This window comes from Anopheles gambiae, chromosome X, assembly GCF_943734735.2.
Source record: "Anopheles gambiae chromosome X, idAnoGambNW_F1_1, whole genome shotgun sequence".
Classification (NCBI taxonomy): Eukaryota; Metazoa; Arthropoda; class Insecta; order Diptera; family Culicidae; genus Anopheles; species Anopheles gambiae.
The window spans coordinates 15,807,452-15,829,163 of NC_064600.1; the positions used below are offsets into that span (position 1 = coordinate 15,807,452).

The 21,712-nt window shown below is 49.6% G+C and overlaps 1 protein-coding gene across 11 annotated transcripts in view; it reads left to right on the plus strand.

Annotated features, from left to right (window-relative positions):
* The first annotated feature begins 1,584 nt into the window (after positions 1-1,584).
* LOC1277360 (serine/threonine-protein kinase Doa) overlaps positions 1,585-21,712 on the plus strand; it is an 83,079-nt gene continuing 62,951 nt past the window's right edge. The window contains exons 1-2 of one of the 11 annotated variants that reach the window (XM_061649582.1): positions 1,585-2,272; positions 10,884-14,037. In XM_061649582.1, coding sequence (XP_061505566.1) covers positions 11,684-14,037 — 2,354 coding nt within the window. In that variant the 5' untranslated portion in view covers positions 1,585-2,272; positions 10,884-11,683. Of the gene's footprint in view, positions 2,273-9,627; positions 10,376-10,883; positions 14,038-21,712 lie in introns of those variants that run through there. The other 10 variants (XM_061649570.1, XM_061649572.1, XM_061649616.1 and 7 more) reach the window with 10 other exon arrangements.

The following is a 21,712-nucleotide window of genomic DNA, read 5'->3' on the forward strand; positions in this document are numbered from 1 at the left end:
ATATTTTTCTGAACGAATAAATAACAGCTTTGTGATGTTCTCTTATTGTACATTCATAATAGCATTGTTATGGTATGTTTAGTACTGGAAATGTTATGGTCGTGAAAGATTTTAAATTAGTGTTGGGTAAATCTGATTCAGATTCAAGAATCTGAATAAATCATCGAAATGATTCAATGAATCGCGGTTGAAAAGATTCAAGAATTTCAAAGATTTGTGTTACTGTAAGGATACATGAATCTCGAAAGATTGATGACTCTCAAAAGAATCGTATATCTCCAGAGAACTTCATAGAACTCGAGCTTCTTATTCTTCCTCTTTTTGGAGCAACAACCTACGTGGTCAGGCCAGTCTATACAGGCTTTCGAGACTTCTTGGGAAGTACCACGCAGCAGGATAGTTTGTTTTGCTACGGGGAGACGGTCCATGCAAGGCTTGGTCGTGCGATTTCATCACTGTACCATGGGATCGTACAAATTCAATAGTTTGAAAATCATACATCTCTAAAGAACCATGAATCCCTGGAAATTAATGAATCCGTATGAATTCATGTATCCTACAGATTCATATAACCTAAATCTTTACAGTTTCATTAATTCTTGGAGATTCATTGATCTTTAGAGATTTTTAGAGCTGAATATTCATATGAATGAATCTCAACGATTGATTCATGAAAACCAACACTAGTTCAAATGCTTTTTTGTACTGTTATCTTTACAACAAAAATAGTCGTATTTTGCGTATAACTCAAATTTTCAAGAGAATTGATAGGATAAAATTTATTTGCACTTATCTGCAATTTATCTGTGAGCTACGGTTGAGTTCTGAAAATTGGCAAAGATAAGTTACTAATCGAAATTTTGAAAACAGTGTCTGGGCTGGGTGCATACTGTGCCACAAAAAAAAGGTGTTAATCGCTGCTCAGATTCCTTTTTTTTCATTTGTATCAGCTTCAGATATTAAATTTTCTCATGTAATCAGTAAATTATGAAACAAAATAATAATGTAACAGTCATAAAAAAGGAATAGCACCAATTCGCCGTAAGACCGCCGTCTCTAATCCCAGTGTGCGCCTTATTCGCGGGCTCACTGCTCCCGTCCCCCCCTTTAGTTGTCCATTTTTTTCCTTCACTCTCCGTCTTCCATCGCTCTTGGTAGCCTTCTTTCGTGCTCTTTACGATGGCGAATAGGTAGGACCGGTGCGGTGGGACGTGCACAGGGTTGGCCTCTGCCCAATGCAGTAAACAAACCGACGCACACCTCCAGTGCGTCGAGCAGAGGAGAGAGGCAGCAGCAGCCGCCGCCACACACTCCTTTTACTGACGCGTCAGTATGATAAGAAGGCGGCTAAAGAGAGCGGGGGGAGGGGGGGGGATTAATAAAGTCCCGCACTATGAGCGCTGGCAATGGAAACACAGTGTCAAAATTTACCCTTTACCGTTGGCGATCGTTTTCCGTTGGCAGTGTGTTGTAGTGGAAACAATTTGTGACGTTGGTTTTCTTTCGATTCGTTCAAGAGACTTTTTGATTAAAATTCATTTGCTTTGCAATACATATACACTTTACACTCAACACTTAGCGGAGAATTCAACGTGGACCTGTGGCATATTTCCGGTCCAGATCCAGTCTTGTGCGTCTCGGAATACATCGCGACCCTTGGCGGTGGCAAGATGTCAATGCTTCTAGCCTGTCCTCCAACTCCGCCGCGCCGCGCTAAAGCTTTGCGCTTGTGTACGGTTCCTTTCTCTAGTCGCAGCGCGGCGCGCACATACACACACAGAAACGCAACGCACAGCAAGAAGGCTCTCGGCAGCAGCAGATCGCACCGGTCCGACCGTTTCCGTGCCGTTTCAGTCGCTTGCTATGTTCACTCACGGTCGCACGCATTCGCTCGACTCGGACACGGACCAACAGCAGCGTGGTAGCAGCAGCGTACGTTACTTTTTCGAACCGTTTTCGTTGTGCCGTCGGGGTCGTCATCGCAGCCGCCGCCGTCGTCGTCGCCGCCATTGCGTTCCGGACGCCGTACGTTCGTCGTACTGCCAGCGTCGTACCCGCCACGGGTGTGTGTGTGTATCGTGCGCGCCTGTGTATCGCTTGTATTCTCGCGTGTTATCGCCGACGCCCCAACACGCCACCGGCAACTGGGCCGCGTCCGAGTACGCGTAACGCCGTCGTCGCCGCCGTACCGCGTGTGCCCGAGAACGCGCGTCATCTATCGCCGGTGTGGTGTCCTGTGATTTTAGCGAAGCTTTAGCCAATTTGCTCTGGTGTAAGTGTTGTGTCCGATCGTTCGATCAGCAAGGGTCAGGATCTCGTGCGTGTGTGTGTTGGTGGTGTGTGTCTGTGTTCCTGTGGCTCTCAACCTTTCAACTGTTCCAATCTTCTCTGCTGGTGCGCGCAGTGATCGAGAAATTCTGAGTCTGAGCGGTAGAATAGAGTTCCCAAAGTATGATCTTCATCTCCCCACCCCTCATCGGACAGCATCAATCAAAAGTTCTTACCACTTCCGTGAAGAAATGCGTGTTTGTATGCTCTCACACAGCCGCAGACGCAGTAATCAAATCATCCCATCAACCATGCATTTGCAACCGCCAACAAGGGTTTGGTGTACGTCGTGCAGTTATCTTATCGATATGCGTGATGTGTACCGACTCGAGGCTTCTTCCTCGTCCTCGCTCCCTCCAACCTCAAAAACGAGCCATTTTTCTGTCCGCTGTGGAGTAGAGCGCCACTCGGCCAGTTATCAGGAAATAAATCACGACCCCTCGGCCGACGAGCGTAGTGTTTGCTGGCGATCGTGGCTGTCGTGTTGATAAGGGTGTGGTTTGTTTATTGGCCAGTTGATATTATGTATCAGTGTTCTCCCCTCCTCCCGCCCCCGTTCTCCTTTGCCATCTAAAAATGGATCTGATTTGGTGTTTGTTTTTCGGGGCGGCGAGACCCAAGATCTCCCAAGTCTTGGGAGATGCGCTAGAAGTGGCCTCTGAAAGGAAGTTATAGAATTTCTTGTGATTGAACAAATTGGACAGTCCCCTAGAAGTTCGTTCTCGGTGCCCGGCTGGCATAGGTGAATAGCTGTCCAATTCGCGACACTTTTGAAAACTCTCCAAAAAATTGGATCCGTAAGCGTTTATTGTGCAGTTTTGAGCGAGCCTTAGACATAGTAAAACGGTTTCGAGAAATCAATCATGTGGTGCCTTGCATCTTGTTCACCCATGTGCTCCATTTTGAAACCCCACTTCCTTGTGCGCAGCATTGAGTGGGTAATATGTTTTACAAAATTGCTGCCTTCTTATGTTACGAAGCAACATGTTCAAACCGTTTACTTCATCTTCTCTCTTTCTCTCTCTCTCTCTCTCTCTCTCTCTCTCTCTCTCTCTCTCTCTCTCACTCTTGCCTTGTTTCACTGCCATCTTCCAATCGAGTGGTTGAAGTTGTTCCACTTTAAATCAAACAGCAACAACAACAACAAAAAAACGCCTTCCGCAGGGCAGTCGTGCAGTTGACCGTGAATTGCATCGCGTTACGGCACCACATTTCATGCTCGTTTCATAAACAAACCAAATCCTCTCCTCTGCTCGTCTTCCCCTTACCTTACTCCCTCCCCCATCCCTATTCCTTTCCTACAATTTCTTATCAACGCGTGAGGGGCTCTCTCACTGTTTACCAATTTTTGTGACACGGTCTGGCTGCACTGGCCCATTACACCACACCAAGGGGCAGTATGTGTGTGTTGTGCATTTGTACGATTTTTTTTCTAGATCATCCCTTTCATTATATAGGAAGGTGTGTGGTGTGTGAAAAAAAAACGGAAAGGAAAACACACCGAAGGAAGGGAAAGCTAGCGGGCGGCGGAAGATTTTGCCGTGCCTGGTCGGAACATACAATTCGGAAGCGGCGATGGGCGAAAAATATTGCAATCGTGTGCTGGCACGGGTGGACAGACGGAGAGGGAGAGGGGAGAGAGAAAGAGAGAAAGCGAGAGAGACATGCAGGAGGAAAAACAGGGAGGAAACGAGTAAAACCACTTCACATCGATCGGTTTTGCTGGCTGGGTAGCGCGCACCGATCGGATGTTGGGGCTAATTGTTGGTGGGTTTGCTTCTCTGATCGGGGTTTATGTTTTGTTTTCTTCTTGCTGTTGATGTTGTTGCTCCCTTCTTTCGCCTCTTTATGCCCCTGACTCCCGTCCTCCCCCTCACCCTCCTCATGAAGCGGGAAGTTGTTTATTTTTTCTTTGTGCCATTTTTGCTGTTTTAAGGTTGGCCTTTTTGTTTTCGGCATTTTTTGTTGTTGTTTTTTTTTTTTTTTTTGTTGTAAATTCATGTGCTCCCCGGGGCTGGTGCGTAGTGGGGTTGTGTGCGCGCCCGCATTATTGCCACACAAATTATGCTCGCCCGCTCGTATGTGCTCACTGTGGCGGCGGCAGCACAATTATGGTTCGCTATCGTTCCTGTTTAATGTGTCTAATGGTAGCTGGCAGCTGGAGCAGTTTCATTCTCTCCCGCGCCGTGCGCCTTGAATCATTTATTGTGTGTTACTTTGTAGCTACCGAACGTCGTCGCCCTGGATGAAGCTCTCACTGTTTGAGTTTGAACAAAAAAACTGCATTGGAAAAGCAATCGCACATTAAAGTGGCCGCCACCGTTTCAAATATAATATGTGATTTAGATTTGGAGCGGCCAATGTGCGGGATGGCTTCGGCAGGATGGAACTGGAGGGGTGGGTAGCGTGCGACGCTGATGAGGGAGCGATAAAGCGTGCAGCTCCTCGGGGTGGGTCGATGGGTTCGATCCGCTGCTGGGTGGTGCTTTCTGTGTCAGGTCAGAGCCAAGCCGAAGACAGCGGAGGAGAGCAACAAAAAAACTTGTGCACAAACCGTCAATATGATGAAAAGAAGATAAACGATAGAGAAGAGGGACGGAGGAGAGACGGGGTAAATCCCTGTGGGTAGGAAACGAAAACTCAAACCCGCGTCTGCCACTGGTGGTGGTGGTACACAAGGGAGGTGGGCGATGGTGTATAATAAAAAAAGCACAAAATCGTTTCACTTTACTTTGCAACGCGCGAAAGAAAAGCGGCACCCTCTAGATGCAGGGCAGCCCCACACTACCTATGCAGGTGTGTGCAGGTGGGGTAATTGTGGAGGGGAGGAGGGAAGGGAGGTTGAGCACCGAGACTCTTGGTACGGTACGTTGGGCTGAAGCGATTTTTTGTAAGTTTGTTGCTACAGTGTGTGCAGCATACGCCGGGACGGCGTGAGGAAGCGTGAGCTCTCGAGATGCAATTGGCGTAAATCAATCTTAGAGTCGCGGAACAGTCCGCTTCACCCACTGTGCACCCTTCGGTGCCCTTCGCGACGACAACCCACCCACCTCGACTGCTGCTGCTGCAGTCCGTCCGTCCCTTTTCCGGTGCTGCCGGATTATGATCCGACCCAAGCGCCCGACCGAGCGTCTCAAGTGGGCGGCAGCCATATGTGTGTGTATGTGTGCGAGCTGGTTTGCCCGCGGGACGATCGTTGGGTTGGTTCTCTGCACTCGTCTGCACAGTGTTGCTGCAGCTAGTGATAGAGCCCCCGTCGTATGCTTGGTGCTAATGCACAACCGGTTCAAACCCTTGCAGTGCACTGGCCGGCCGACGCCGCTGTCACTGCCGCTTGCATTTGGGTTTTAATGCCTCTTTTGCTGTTCGTTAGGGATTTTGGAAAAGTTTGGAGAGTTGTACATTTTTGACAGCTGGCAGAGGCCGCATTTCAAGTGCCCTGCTTGTTGGAGATCACTCAAAAGGGGTGTTTATGTGCGTCGTATTTTTAGTTTTCTTTCTGTTGTGAAGATAGCACGGTGTGGCCTTGGTAGGGTTTTTAGGATCATTCGTTTAAATGTACTCCTCATGAATATCTGCAACATTACTGGAGCGTCTCTCATGGAAGGGTTTGTCTTTGCTTCCATCCAATGAAATTGGTTCATTGCCACCTACACCCTGAGACGTAAACTAGTTGCGCCGCTGTTGTCGTTAATGTTTCGTATGAAGCAATCATTTGGTTCGGTTTCCAGCTTGAAGACTTAAAAACACCCCAAAGCCTCCGCAACCTTAAGACTTATGTTGCTCTCCTCCGCTCTTTCATGCTCGGCAAATACGTGGCTCAGGGATGCACGAGAAGTCATCCTTGCAATCCCCGTTGAGCGCTGCAGTAGCGACCGGAGATCTGCCTTTTTAGGTCCGGCTCGTAAGGCTCCCGAGGCTCTTATTGAGACGTACAGAGTACCCCTTCCCTTCACGTTGCTCGGGCTTTTGCGCAGCCACACGATTGCCGCATTGCCTTTTTTGGACACACGGAGCCAATGGCGCGACGGAGTGTACTATTGCTCTCTGTCTCTCGTCTGTATGCCCCGAGACGGAGTGATATGAAATTAAACACTCAAGAGGGTATAACAAGGGCACAAGTGTAGGATGAGCTGCTGTGTTTGGATGGTAGCTGGAAGGACGTACTTTGAATGCGTTTCCTTCCTGCCCTTCAGTTTGGGTGTGCGCAAATCCTGGCCGACGGTGCTGTAATGCTCTCCTCGGCAGCAGATTATATTATCGCTCCAAACAAAAAGTAGGCTGCTGGGCGTGCAATTTGTTCTGTGCTCCAGTTTCTTTGGATCGCAAGTGGGCCACGTAGTAATCCTTCCAAATTAGACAAAAAAACACAACGCAAAAGCTTCGCGAATCAAGCATTACCGTTGTAAGATGTTACCACAGCCCTGTGCATAGAAAAGGTAGTGCTAGCCCGCGGCTAATGAAATTGGTTCCAATTATGCCACCCTCACCCCAGTGCGGCGGGTCGCGTGCCACAATCGGTGTAACACTTAATGATTGGGGTCCTTATTTATTCCGAGCGCTACCGAGAACGCCACCTGGCACAAGGTGGTAAACGACCCGACGGTCAGAGGGTCATTGGGTCAACGAGCTAAAGAGCGACATCCGACCCGGAAAATCCGGCGATGTGGGGAGAGGGGCCACCTAACAACGTTCCACTCCACAGTGCCGGTGGGCGAAAGTAGAACGGAATTTATTAAGCAGCTTGAAAGGTACCCAATCTAGGACCTACCTTTAACATGCATCGATTGAGATATCGAGGGTTTTTGTTGAGGTTAGAATAATGCTAGAACCAACAGCTTTGGAAGTTTGCACTTGGAGCAAGAAGAGGAATTTGAGCAGATTGGAAGTTTGGCAACATGACGAACGATGTATTGGAGGAGGCAAGTGAACCTGAAGAAACTAGTTCATCCGCTGTGTTTAGGTTTGTAAGTTCCTGAAATTCCCGATGTCCAAACATTTCAGACAGCAAGATTGAGGCGTTGATTACGAGGGAGCAAATGCGGTGCCGCTTCGGTTAGCTAGTTATTTTCTGATTATAAACGTTTGAGCCACTGTGCTCTCTCCGCTATCAAGTCCACACACAAAAAAACACATGGTCTGTGTGCTCCCAGTAGTGTCCTCAGGGTCACAGTATGGCGCATCGTCAGGCCGGCATCTTTCGGGCGAGTGTTTCATATCGAAATAAAAATCTAACCCAAACAAACATAGTGCAGACTGCTTTGTTGCTGTTCTGTTGCTCGCTAAACAAACGTTAGTCAGCATCACAAAGAATTATTTCATTACTATACCCGTTCGTTCTCTCTTTCCGTTCTTGTCCTTTTGTACTATCGTCTGCCCTGCTGAGTCGCAGTTCACTTCAGCACGCGAGACGGTGTGGCCCGCTTTAATTTGCCGCGCCAATTCTAAATACAGAGATGCTATCACCAATCTACGCCGTCGCACTCCACGGCGTGACATTGAGACCACGCTACTTTCCTTTCCCGAAATGGGTAGTGGGGGAAGGAACAACATTCGGGGGTAGAGTAGTATTACCGCCGTGGTTTCCAAAATAAAAATAACAAGCGAACGAACCACCAAACCTCCAGTGCGGAGATGAAGTTTGCCCTGGGAGAAGGTGGTGATGATGATGATGATGGTGGTGTACTTTGTTGCCATCATGGAACCATCTCGCGCGCATATGGTTGCGACTTCGTAGTACGCTGCTGGTACGTGCACAAACACACGCATATATACACCGATCGTGTACCGATCAACAAACAGTGCCATTTTGTAATTTATATCTACACTCGCCTTCTGCACGGGGTCTCTCCCTGCTTCTGGCGGATCTTCCAAGGACTCAGAATGACTCATTCCCATACGGTTGCACCATTAATTTTTTTGCTATGTGCGATGTAGTCTCACTAGCTCTCTCTTATTCCCTCTCTATCTCGATATCCTCTTTTATCTGCCGTTCTACTGCTCGAGCCGTCGTTGCGGGATGAGCTGAGACAGCAACTAAGGAAGGCAGAAGAGGCGCGAAGAGGACTGGGAATTAAATAGATCGTTAGCTCCACAAACACCACATGTTTTCACTGGTCGCTTCATATCCGACTGTTCCGTTTTATTGTCCAGCTATTGGGAGGAGGGGAATGATGAAACTCCGGTGCCCCCGGAGTGCGTCACACTTCGAGCGGAGTGGCGGTGGTCGTTGCCAGTACAGTGATTTAGCAGCGCGGTACCCTCCCATGCTTACGGGATGTTGTCTCGCGCCGGATTGCGTGAGAGTACTTCACTTGCAGAGTGGAGCTACCTCATTTACGCCCGATAGTGCGATAAATAACTGGCAGGGATTATTAAGATCCCATCCTCCCCCTCATTCAACATTGGATGACGGGTCACGCGTCTGGCATGGGCATGGTGGAGTCTCCAAGCACTCAAGCGAAGCAGCTGAAAGCTGAGCTAAAACCAACAAAGGCAGCTACAAAATCGATGGTTTTAATCGGACGATAAGCACATTACTGCTGTGTGTGTGCTCACGGTATATTAGCCATCGCCACCTATATGCTCTCGTTGGCGTCTTCTTTCTTTCGCTCCCTCTGGTATCACACACGCGACCGCACCGTCATGGACGATCGACGTAAACGATACTCTTTAGTAGAGCATTTGATTGAGGGTGTGTGTGTTTTGTTTGTTGCTGCTCCTAACTACTGATCAAGTGGTTTCTTCCGGCAGCGGTGGATCGTGATGCTCCATTTGTTTGTCAAAGCATGTCTTCGCATGCCGGCTTGTTGCCGGTTTCGCCCGCTGCACTTGGCGCGCGCGGGTGTGTGTGTGTGTGTGATCCCATTATCAATATCACTAATTAATCTTCACGATTCTACGCGTTCATTTCCTGACTTGCACTTGGTTTGGGTCTGGATTAATCTCTGATGATCTCAGCATTCCTGGAAATTGCAGTGTGGTTTGTAACGCGGAGCCAGGGCGAAGAAACCATTGCGACGGCGGGGTTGTGCTGATGTGTGACACATGATAACGATTTCACAACCTTCTCCCCGGTGCATGTCCAAGCTGATGATGACCACCACTTGCCATCGTGATGCTTATCGCGTGATCTAGTGTGTGTGTGTGTGTGTTATCAGGGGACGTACACAGTCCGTTCCGGACACGACAAACTTCAAACTAAACATTGCGCCCCCTTTTATTCTAATGTCTCGTAGCCCAGCCAGCCCAGCACGGTCGGGGTCAATTGAAAGGCAATTATTGCACAAGGACCGGGGTTTGCTATGCTCGGGGCTATGTCTTCGTACAACTCAGCACAGGACGGACACCGCCGACGCTCAGTCTTCCGCGTGCGTCCGAGGGTTGTGGAGCGCAGATTTTCGCGCATTTAAACGCATCTTCTTTCTCCGGCGGTCAGAGTAGTAGTGGCCCCCTCATGTCGTAGTCAACCGAGATCGAGTCTAAAGTGTGTGGTTTATGTGCGTGGTGCTCTTTTTTTGTTTTTTTTTTTGTCCCCGGTGTGGTGAGTGGTGCGTCTGAACAAGCAAGAAAAGAGTTTGAGACTGTCGTATGAAGAGACGCGGTGTATAGACATTAAAGCCACACACAAAAAAAAAAAACAGACTGCACGGAAACATGTGGTATGGAAAGTTTGATTCAAACTTGCGGGAAGGTTAATCCCAGACGTGTGGAAGCAGATGGCGGGGCGATTTCAGAGCAACAGATTGTTGGGTGGTGGGTTTTCGTTTCGTCGGTGAATGTTTTGCGTTGCGAATAGATTGCAAACATGTGGTGCGAGGATCCATTCCCTCCCGGCCAGTGTGGCTACCACCCGTAGCCTGAGTGCGTTCTTTTGCAAAGACCCTCCCCTTCTCAGACGTTGTACAAGTTCAGTGGACTCGCGATCGCGAGTACGCGATGGAGCCAGAAAGAGCGAAATGAGCAGAGAAAAGGAATTCACTTTTGTTGTTGTTGTTGTACAGGGGTTGGGTAGTAGAAGACAACAACAACATAAAAAATCTTCCCGGTAAGCACCACGAAGAAGCCTCGCTTAGTACATTCCGATGATATTCAGCCGCGAATCGCCTGTAGTTTATTAGTCTTAATTGAGGGGTCCTTTAGCATGTCGCGGCGACGTCCTTCTTCTTCTGTTGCTTCTCTTTCTGCTTGCGAGGCGTTGTCGTGTACTTGCTTTGTCGGCTTGCACCATATTTGTAGAAATCTGACTATCTGACGGAAGCGGGAGGTGGGTCAGTCAGACAGTGGCTCAATTAATCTCTCCACCTTAAAAATGACTCACTTGGCTGCTCGGTTTCCTCGTTTGCTGCTTTGTGTCCGTCCCCGGGCATCGTTACAGACAGGGCAAAGTGCGCTCCAGAAGAAGATTGGAACATGCGAGAGAGAGAGAGAGAGAGAGAGAGAGAGAGAGCCACACGCGGGGCCAATGACACACGCCGTCGACGCACTCTGCTATCAACCGATAGTGTGTGTGTGTGTGTGCTGGAGGTTGATTTTGCAATTGCGTTCTTTATTAGGTCTCTGGTGCCTGGTACGCGTCTCTTCGCCGCCTCTCGATCAACCAACCAGCCCAACCCGTTTCCCCGCGTTGCAGTTTGTGATGTGATGCGGTCCATTGCGGTCGTGCATCGGTTGCGAGCGAGCGACCAAAGGCAAGAACTACTACTGCGCTAGTGTGTAAGCAGAATCGTGTGAGAGTGTATGCGTAGCGTCTGTGATAAGGAAGCGTTTCACTACTCTGCTCTGATTGTTCGGATCGTGTGCAAACGGCGCGTCTGCCGAATTCCCGATCGTTCATTGGCTATGCGTGTTTGTGTAGTGTTGGTTTGCATGCAGATATAACGTGCGATTGTGGGTGTTACAGATGAGAGCCAGTCTAGTCATATTGTCTCATGGTCTCATCATAGTGTCGTTTGCGTACAACGCGGCGTCCTGCTCGCCATCTTTGCTAGTGCTCTTTGTAGTGTTTCCCTCTCCGCCCTTAGTGCAGAGCTGTCAGTGGCTGTGATTTCTTCTGGTGTCTTGATAGCTTTCGTGTTAGAAAGTTACATTAGTGATAGAGGGCGTCGTGCATAGAAATAAACTGTCTATTCTATCTGTCTGTCTCTCTGACAATCAATCTAAGCAGAACATTCTGCTCCTCTCAATCAACCTGCACGGCAGACTCGCCAACGAGTTGGAGTATCTATTAGTGCCTCATCCTCTTCGCCGCCCTCAATCCATCCATGATCTGATCGGCTGATCGTTTGTGTGTTGTGATTAAAGGAAGTGCTCGCCAGCATTCAGCCCCACCTACCTCCAACACTATCCAGCAACCATGTCTAGCAGCCTTTCCACCATGCCGTTCTCGCGGCAGTACGGCTCGTTCCGGCTGTCTGGCAATGGTACCTCCGGCACCTGCTCCTCACCAGCATCGAGCGGGAACCATCGGGTCGGGCACGCTTCGCGCCATTCCTCCGGCACGGAAACGGCCGGCGGACAGGTTCCCACCGCTGCCCGCCTGCAGATAGCGCCGCTCGGCTACCGCGTAGGCAATCTGGCGCGCAACGTCAGCAACAACTGGCTAAGCAATGGTAGCAATGGCAGCAGCCCTACCACCACCACCACCTCGTTTGCCGCCATCCGGCAGCAGAAGATCTCATCGAGCCAGGAGCAGCACGGGCCGTCGGGCCGTCCCGGAACAACGACGACAACGGTTGGCGGTAAGCAGCAGCCCACCGACCGTTGTGCAGTGCATCGTGCTGCGGGAGCGTTGGCGGCGGTCCCGCCGGCCAAGAAGCTGCCGGAGCAGCCGATCGGCGACACGCCGTTGCTCCAGTCGCCCCGCATCATTGCCCGCTCGGCCAGAATCGTCGAGCCGAACGCGTGGAACCGGCGGCTCACGACGTCCAGCTTTTGCACCGTGGCCGGAACGGCCACTAGCCACCATCTCCATCCCCACCCTCACCAGCAGCAGCAGCTGCCGAACAATCGGTTTCTGCAGACTCCACTCACCTGCCGCAAGTCTCCCGGCAGCTCCGGCACGTCCGTCGAATCGATCGTGCCGAAGTACTCGCGGCCCGCAGGGAACGGTGGCAGCGTGGTCGAGCCAACCACCACCAGCACCACCGCCGCCCAGAAGCGCACGTACAATGCGCACAAGCCGCAGCTACGCGTGGTCTCGAGCCGGGCCCACACAAACACCACCGGTCGCGTTGGCACGGTAGCGAAGAAGGCAACCGGGCCAGGCTGCAATGCACCGATCAGGACAGCAAACGTCTCGCCGCACGATGCCGAACGGGAGGTGGCCAAGGTGCTGCACCAGCACAATATGCGCGTGATCGATCTGCTCAACAACAACCATCTGCAGAGCCAGCGGGGCGGACGGGTGATCAAGGAAAACAACGAAAACCACCAGCCGGCAGTGTCGGTCAACGGTGGGCAGAATCACCAGCCCGGCGGCAAGAAGGGTTCGGCCATACCGCAACGGCTACCGCTAGCGGATCGGGAGCAACCGACCGAGCGCAACCGGCGGCTGCCGAACGTTGGTGGCGCCGGCAGCGGTGGAAGTGAATGTTTCTCCAGCAAGTTCCCGAACGGGTTGCCGTTCGAGCAAGAGTTCTACTATCGGCGCACGGGACAGGACGCAGACACTGCCACTCTGCACGAAGACAAGGAGGAAGAGGAAGAGGGGGAAGAGGAGGAGGAGGAAGAAGAGGAGGAGATGACTGGACACAGCCATCTCATCGCAGACGCATACCAGCGTATCCGGAAGGCAAAGAAGCACGCACTACTGCCGGGCAGGCGTCAGGCGGGACAGATCGGCGGGGGCGTGCTGCTGGCGGGACGGCGCGTCGCCATGACGCAGCAGGAACTGCCGCATCGCAGCCGGAGCGTGTCGTCTTCCGAGGGAGCCCTGCACGAGGACGACCGGTGCCGATCGGTCTCGGCCATCGAGCGGGAGCACGACGACGAGGACGCACTGTACGTCGACTTTACCAAGGTTCACGATCCCCAGGCAATGGAACAGCAGCAGCAGCGGTCGAAGCAGCACGAAGAAGCCGGTCCGCAAACGTCCGTCGTCGAGTATCGGAACATCAATCACAGCAGCTATTACTACAAGTTCGAGAGTATCAGCTCCCACGCCCGGAAGGATCCGGCCGGTCAGCGGAAGTTAGGTCAGCGAAGCCGTGCCGGAGCGGACGCGGGCAGCGAACATCGGCCGGAGCTGCGCAGCCGGTACCAGCGATCCCGGCTCGGGTTGAACCGCACCGGCACAGGCAAACCGGACGTGAATGGTAATGGCGGGCGTGAATACTACGACGACGACGTCAGTGATGAGCCAGGGGAGAACGGGCTGGAGGACCACGAGGGTGATGGAGAGGAGGAGGATGAGGAGGAGGAGGGCGAGAGGTCGACGGTGTATGTAGCCGTCGCAACGTGGGTGCCGAAGTGCAACCGGTTGCCAAACGAGAGCAGCGAACACGGCAACGGCAACAACAACTCGATCTGTCTCACGCTCGCGACCAGCAGTTACGGCGGCGAAGACATTGACCAACAGCAGCAGCAGCGGCCTACAAAGATTGGAGTTGCAGCGAACCACACTGCTGCAGCAACAGTAGCAGCAGCAGCAGTACCGCCAACCAGTCGCAAAGGTGTACCCATTCCAGCATCGACGAGGCACGGCCAGCTGTAAGTAGATGTCATCTCGTACCACGTGCGGTTACTGAGGGTCGTCCAATCTTTATGCACGAGGGATGGCAAACGCTTTCCAAAGCTGAGTTCAAATTCCAGCTGTGTGTAGAAGAAGCTGGGGATATTTCAAAGATTAGCGAGACAGCTGGAGGTGGGAAAATTAGGGAACGTACAACACTGAAATATTGAAGTTTTCATATTATACTATTCTGGAGAATTAGTACTTTCCATTTTTGTTTCGTTCAACCAGTGCAGAAGCTGTTCAGGACAACAGTTTATTAAAAATCATCGTTACGTAAGATTTTGTCCCTTCTATTTTACCTAGAGCGAAAGCTTCAACTGCCAAAAACGAGTGTATTGGCTCGCGTAGCTGCTGATAACACATAACACATGTCATCTTAAATGTACACTCTAAAGCGGTTTTGATTTGCAATATTGTTGAACAGCCAGATTCAAGTAGATAACTGAATACGAATAATAGCAAAGTTTGCAGAAGTCATTTTGGTAACAGTAGGATGTCTAAGTGTATTGATACACTGATGTTGTGGAATAATCATTTTTCAGCTTGATAAATCAACCTGCTTTTGATTAGGAGGTTTCCCATTGCTATTGTCAATAGAATACTGGGTTGGATCCCTGCTTTACAAGATAAAGCCTTTTTCGCTAAATTACAACTTCAAGGCATTAGTGAAGGCAGCAACACATACGGAAACACACAATTCCAAAACTAAAACTCCCCAAACTATGGTTGGTAGTACAGCTTTAAACCCGATTAGCAAGTCTTGAAATTGAAATTCCCCGGAGGGCCTAACATGGTACTTTCAGGCCGGTATCTGGTCCCGGGTTGTTGGTTTGCTAAACTAACTCGGCGCGATACCCGACGAGATAAGATCTCACTGGATGTTTTCCAAGTCTAGCAGCTATCGTGAGGTTCGAATATTCGGACATGCCTTTCCAAGGTTAGGCACGCTTGCTTGCATCTCCGTTCAGAGGTCGTTCGATTCGTCACCGAGACACACGCACAATGGATCAAGATCTTCGTCCAGCAGCACGGAGCGGCCCCGTGCGACAGTTCACTCAAGGTAGCGGCGATCTCCCTCGATGGGCCTGCGGTTGTTGTTGTTGCACTACGTCAAAGTCAATGTCTCGTCGGATTTCCGTTTGCACTCCGCGCGATATCGATTTCTCGACTCATTGTGTGTATGTGTGTTGATGGGGTTCCGCTCGTGTGGAAAAACGTTGGAAAACAGCGTTTGGTAGCGAAGGGCAACCTACTGCCTCCCTCTGTTCCATCCAGTCGCTCTCCAAAGTGAAATGCGGCGGTCTCGGCCAGCATGTTCCAATGGTGCGCCGAGAGTCTGCGAAACACCCCTCACTAGTACACCGCTGGCCCCGCTAGGGTCGAGACGTTCGAAACCGGTCCACCGGACGGTAAACCCTGGGCAAATGAGGGGCGCATCCATCCATTCGGCTTTCTCGCGGCCGGTTTCGCTCCCTCTCGCTCGCCCAGGCCGGATTACAACCAACGCTACTCCTGGTCTGTAAGTGGATGTTGTTGCTGTTGTTGTTGTTGTGTGTGGTGCGTGTGCTTGCCCCCGAGCCCACCAAAACGGATTCGATGCCCGATTTCGCCCGCGCGCGCGCGCTCGCTCGCTCGTCCATTGACTTTTGCAGCGAAACACGATATCATTCAACGAACATATCGGCTACTGACGGCAGTCACTGCCTTCCCCAGCTTCCTTTCGCTGCATCGACGCAAGAACACCCCTTTGCCACACACGCACACACGACAGACACAATGTTGGGTGAGCGACATTTTACCCTGCGCGCCTTCCCCAAACCCAAAAACGGCATTCGGTTTGGGCAAGAGATCCACCCCAGATATAGCTACTTGCAGCAGCAGCCTGTACAGCCTCCAGTCAACCCTTCCCCCGCTTCACCCTTTCTGGGTGGTATAAAATATCGGACTCCTTTTTTAGGCCGTCCCCAAGATGTACTACCGCGCACGGCTCGCCTGGTGGCTTGGCTCGGCTTGCATCCCAGCGAGGTGCGTGGGAACTGACGGTGCTGGGGAGCAGACACGAGACTCGTCTCGTGGACCTGCCAGATCTACCATTCTACCCTTCTTGTCTGTCTGTTTGTGTGTGTGTATAAGAGTATAAATCATTCACCTCTCATAACTCTTCGCGCGCTCACACACAGCTAGAAAACAAGTTTCCCCGGAGGGCGCTACCCGCGACTGTCTGTGGTCTGCTGCGAGGCTTAGGAGTGAAGCGGGGTGAACTTACGCGGGAAGTAGAAATTTATCATCGCGCAACGAAGTTCGGAATAAGATATCGGGGGCCGGTTCGTTCAAGAGCCTGAGAGAGCACAAGGTGTTGTCATACGTCCAAGGTACAAATCGGACATCTAGAATTGCGATCTCTGAAAGATATTGGGGGAGGGAGCAAGTTGGGATGGCTGGGAGAGATCCTAGACTAAGAACTCGAATCTCGTCCCCAGACACAGGCGGCTGTGTTTGTGTGGGTTGGTTCAAGATACTAACCGATTAGTAGTTGCAAACGGATAGGCCGTGGCTATTACCCTCGTCCCTGGTTGCTGGTGTTGCCTTTGCTTGCGCTCTCTGTCGCCCCCTTTGGGCAACAGGTTGCGGGAGTTGTCCAAAAAAGGGACGGGCCTTCCGTTTGATGTGCGGTCTACTTCTTGGCTGGTGCTGGTGTTTGCGTCCGCTCTGCCCGTTTTGCTTCCGAAAAGGTGTGCGGCGGGCCGGCGAGCCAATTAAAATGCAAACGAACAGAACTTCAGCAAACAGCGACGCGGAATGGTTTGGAAAAGGCTAGAGGGAGTTCTTCGCCCCAAGTCCCCAAAGCAATCTGGGAACAGCTCTCCATCCCGCTTGCAAAATGGTTAACAGCTGGTGAGTGTGTAGCACCGGCAGCTTGTCAACGTTTTCACCTCGTCATTCGCTTTGCGCCGAGCAATGGTGCAGGGCTTTGGTTTTGCTGGTGAACGTGCGTGACGCGCGTTTAGAACCATAACTCCACTAACCCAACCATCCGTTTGGCGAAGGTTGGGGGAGTTCTCGAGCGTAATTAGTCATCCCTCCATCTGTGTGTGAGTGAGTGTTTAAAGCAAGTACGCGCTAGTCCCCGGTGTCGTTTCCGTGGCGAGACAAAACACACCAAACGCCCGAGACGGGGTCACCCGATGCCATATTTAGGGGTGGCCGAGTCGCCTTTGGCGGTGTTGCCCGACACGCGATTGACGGGTGAAACACGGCGGCCACACAGCGGTGTGCCCGAAACAGTCGGAGGTGTGTGCAGTGACAGGTGCTGATTCGTTACACACGATAAGTTCTGTCGCTAGTGTTTTAAACCAAGAATTGTCTAAAGCTATGTGCTGTGTGGTTCCGATCATTCCACCTTAGCAAGAATTGAGTATCCTAAAAAGAAATCCTTGTAATGAATGTACGAAGTTGGGTCAGTTTTTTTTTGCTTAAATTTTGCTTACATCAATCGGAAATTTCACTTCCTTTTCATCATAATTTTTAATTTCTTCAGCATGATTTTCAACACGTTTCAGGGTGGATTGAGTTGACTGTTCTTTGTGATGTGTTGAAAATCATGTGTAAAAACTGAAATTTTATTATGAAGACATCATTTGACAATTGTTGAAAAACATCTTGGAGGTGGTGAATAATTATGTTTGCATTCGAAAGCGACTTAGAAAATCCTACCGGGCATATAGACAAAATATAATTTCATAATTGTTATTGACCTTGGCTTACATTCATTCCCATTTTGAAGGCCATTTTTTGTCATGATATTAATAAATCGCTTTAGTAATTGAAAGCATTCGTCGAATTGTCTTCAAATAGTTATTGGACCTAATCATTGGTTAAAACAATCAGAATCGCTTTAGATTTTTGAAAAAAGACCAAGAATTTAATTCTTCACCAGCTCGGCATTTCGTCAAATGCTCTCATAACGAGGTCCATTTGATTTTTTCCTTAAAATGGTAAACAATTTTTAAGCAACTATCGTATTTTTCTTAACAATAACGACTCGGTAAATATATACTAATCCTAATACTAAAAATACAAACCAAACCTATCCGCACGACTCTGAACGACTCCGAACGACTTCGGCTGATTCCGACTCTGGACAACTCCAGATGACTACGGACGACTCTGAACGACTTCGGTTGACTCCAAACGACTGCAGACGACTCTGGACGACTCTGGATGACTCCGGTTGATTCCAGACGACTCCGCACGACTCCGGATGACTCCGGATAACTCTGGACAACTCCGGACAACTCCGGACGACACCGCATAACTCCGGACGATTCCAGACGACCTCGGAAGACCCCTCACAATTTCAAAAGGCTCCACATAATACTGAGAGTCGGTAACACAATTTTCAGAGTCGGGTCGAAGTTGTCTCTGGATTTTTGCCAACTTTACCCATCAATAATTGCTTCGAGTCTCACTCCCAAAGCTAAACCAAAGCTAAACCAAATCATGTGAAAATGTAAACGTAACGAAAATAACCAATTTTTTGTGGATAAAAACGAAATGGTTACAAAGCTGGTAATAACTCAAAATATTAATACCGTATAAGAAGGAATTTACCCAACTGATTGCACTTGCTGTGTCCAAAAGATTCAAGAAGAAAAAAGGATGCAAAAGAGATAAACATGTTGATGGATTAAATTATTTCCATACTCGATATGGCACTTCTGCCAAAGTACATTACTTACTTTACATTTATGGATTAATATTGTGTAGAAATTTTTACGAACAAAAAATTTGTATTGCAGTAAAGATACGCATTCCTATCCCTCGTCCTTGAAGAACACGCTTGTAGGGAAAGATTTCAATGAGCATTAAGATAGGAACCTTTATTTTGCAGGATGATATAACAAGGTAGCAATGAAAGTAGACTAGCAAGTATCAATTTAAATTAGTCATCAAGCCTCCCACACATTCTGGCACAAGGGGCAGAGGATGATTGAAAAACAAAGCAAACAAATGCTGCAAGAGAACAAGTCATCGTTAAGAATGTCAAAATTAAGCGGATTTGTTTTACCCAAATGGAGGAAGGTGGTTGGGAAGAGTGAAACAGAACTTGCTTCGTCTTGGAGCAGGCCGGGTGGGCAATTGAGAGTGCCAGGAATGCTTGCAATTCCCGATCATGATTTGCGTCATACGTTCGTGGGTTTAAGAGCTCTGTAACGAAGGAACAGAAAAAAGTTCTCTTTCTATCTTTCTCTGCTCTGACCAGCTGTGTCCACTAAGTAACCCTACTTAATCTCCTGCCCCGCCGCCTGATTGGTGTGCCGTTGCAACAGGTGCAAAACTTGGACGACTTTGACTGAACATCATCATCATTTGTCATTGGTCACAAGGCATTACAATCCATAACGCATCGGGTCTAAGTAAGACCAGTTCGTTGTTGCTGTATGGCACCCGTGAAAGGACTCGTAACTCATCCGGTTCAGCGGTTCCGTCGGTCACAGCTTCCGCGTTCAGAGCGAGTTCACGGTGATTCGACGCCCTCCTCCCAGCCGGGCGAGCTAGCAAGGATCCTTTTACGGCTTTCGCTAAGGATCATCCACTGCCTGGGAGTGGACCTCCAAAAACAAAAACAGACCTATTGACTCTCGCCCTCTCTCGCACTTGTGACGGCGTGCCATGTGTATGTTTCAAAGCGTGCGTTCGAGACACTCGAACGTCGACGACACCATATGTGGCGGCTGTCTATAGAGTAGCGCGGGTTCGAGGTTCCCACCGCTTGGCCGGGGCTTCGAACTTTGCCGACCTGTCCGTGACCAACCGGGAAGCCTGTTTGTGTTGTTGTTGTCCACACATATACACACAGACACACACATCCACGGAGGCACCAGCGAGAGCTTCAAAAAACCTGAGACAGATTGACTCCGGTGAGTGTGTTGCGGTTGTGGTTCTTCCGCCATATATGGAGATCGCAAGCAAAAACGTTTGATAGGCGAGGAGAAGGAGAAGAAAGAGGCAGTGTATGATAGAGCAATAATACTGAGACAAGACAACCCACGCGCCTCTGGAATTCGATGGTTATCTTCCCTCTTTCGTTATCTCGCTCTATTGAGCTGGTGCTTCTGATCGCTCGTTTTGTTATGAAGTTTCAAAAAGGAAGCAATGCAAATTGTTGAAATGTGGCAATGTTTTAAAACTTTTTAAAAAGGGAACAATTGCTTTTTTTTCTTATTTCACTCTAGAGCCACTTTTAAGGCGCCCAGCCGGAATACTCTTACGATCGCTTTTCAAAGCCTTTCTTATCGCTCTGGATGCATAGCAGCGCCATCTATTGAGTGTGCTGCCGCGATACTGTCGCTTCCGCATTTGACTAACGGCGTATAGCTGTGGAAATAAACTCAGAAATGAAACAGTAGAATTAAAAAAAACAATACACCGACCATGACAGCTCAATTGAAGTCAATCAATCAAACTCCAACTCGTACTACTGAAAGCTAATGCGATGCGGAATAAAAAGAAAAAAGATCATAGTTTTTTCTCGTTTCCCCAGCCGCACAAATTATAGTGGCTGATTATGAATGGGAAGATTATGGTTCTGTCTTTTGTTTCACTCTCGCTCACAGACGATGATGTTCCGTCGCTTTCTCACTAAGTTATTGGTGCAAATCTGTGGTTGTTGCTGCTCTTTCTCGCACGTGAGGGAGTTTTATTTGTCCTTGTTTTTCCCGTGTGTGACATTGGCTGCGAATCCTCTTGATGCGTTAAAGGAAGTTAAGTTAATTAAAGGGTAAATTGTTAGATGCAATGGCTCTGGCACACCAAATGATGTACCAATTCGAGCACGTTTATGTGCCACACTGCATCTAAAGCGTTTTGTGACTAACACAACCACAAACACAGTATTATGATGTTTGTAGATTTGGGACATAATTTGGTAAACTTTTTATGCGGTTGAGGAACAATTAAATTAAATGCCGCATATTGTATACCCTTTAATCCAAACGGCAATCTGCTGCAATCTTTTTATCGTCACTCTGGTGCTCTCTTCGACCAGCGCCCCGACTCATTGAACGCATGCTGTGATGAGACCGGTTCCTACGAGACCGGACGAGATCGATTATTATCCGGACCATTCCCCAGATAGCAAGAACCGACTATCCGATAGCGTGATTTTAGTAAGGTTAAGAAGTCGTTTCAGCATTGTTCGTTACGTCAAAGAAGAAGAAGAAGAAAATTTGTACGGGAGGTTATGAGCTTGCAATGCCGCACGCGGCCTCGGCACGTGGGGGATGGCGAAATCACCTGTACAGCAAAGAGAGCAGGGAGATGGCAGGGAGCTGTGGAATCTTATCGGCCACGGCCTGCAATCGACCAAGTGGTTCCATGGAGCGCTGGTATGTGGTCAGCGAGTGCGCTAGGTAGTTCGGCAGGCGCCAATCCGACCCGTGGGTGCAACGAGTTCGAGTCGACATGAATGAACTGGATCGTTTACGGATGGTTCTGACAAAGAAGGATTACGAAGGATCCTTTCCTCGGGGCCTCACGGGGTTGCTTAGTTTGCGTACTGGTTAATCCGCCCGCACCTCACTATTGAGCTAACAAGAACGGAAGGAAGCGGAGGAGCAGGAAGGGTGATATTCGAAGAGGTGAGATGAG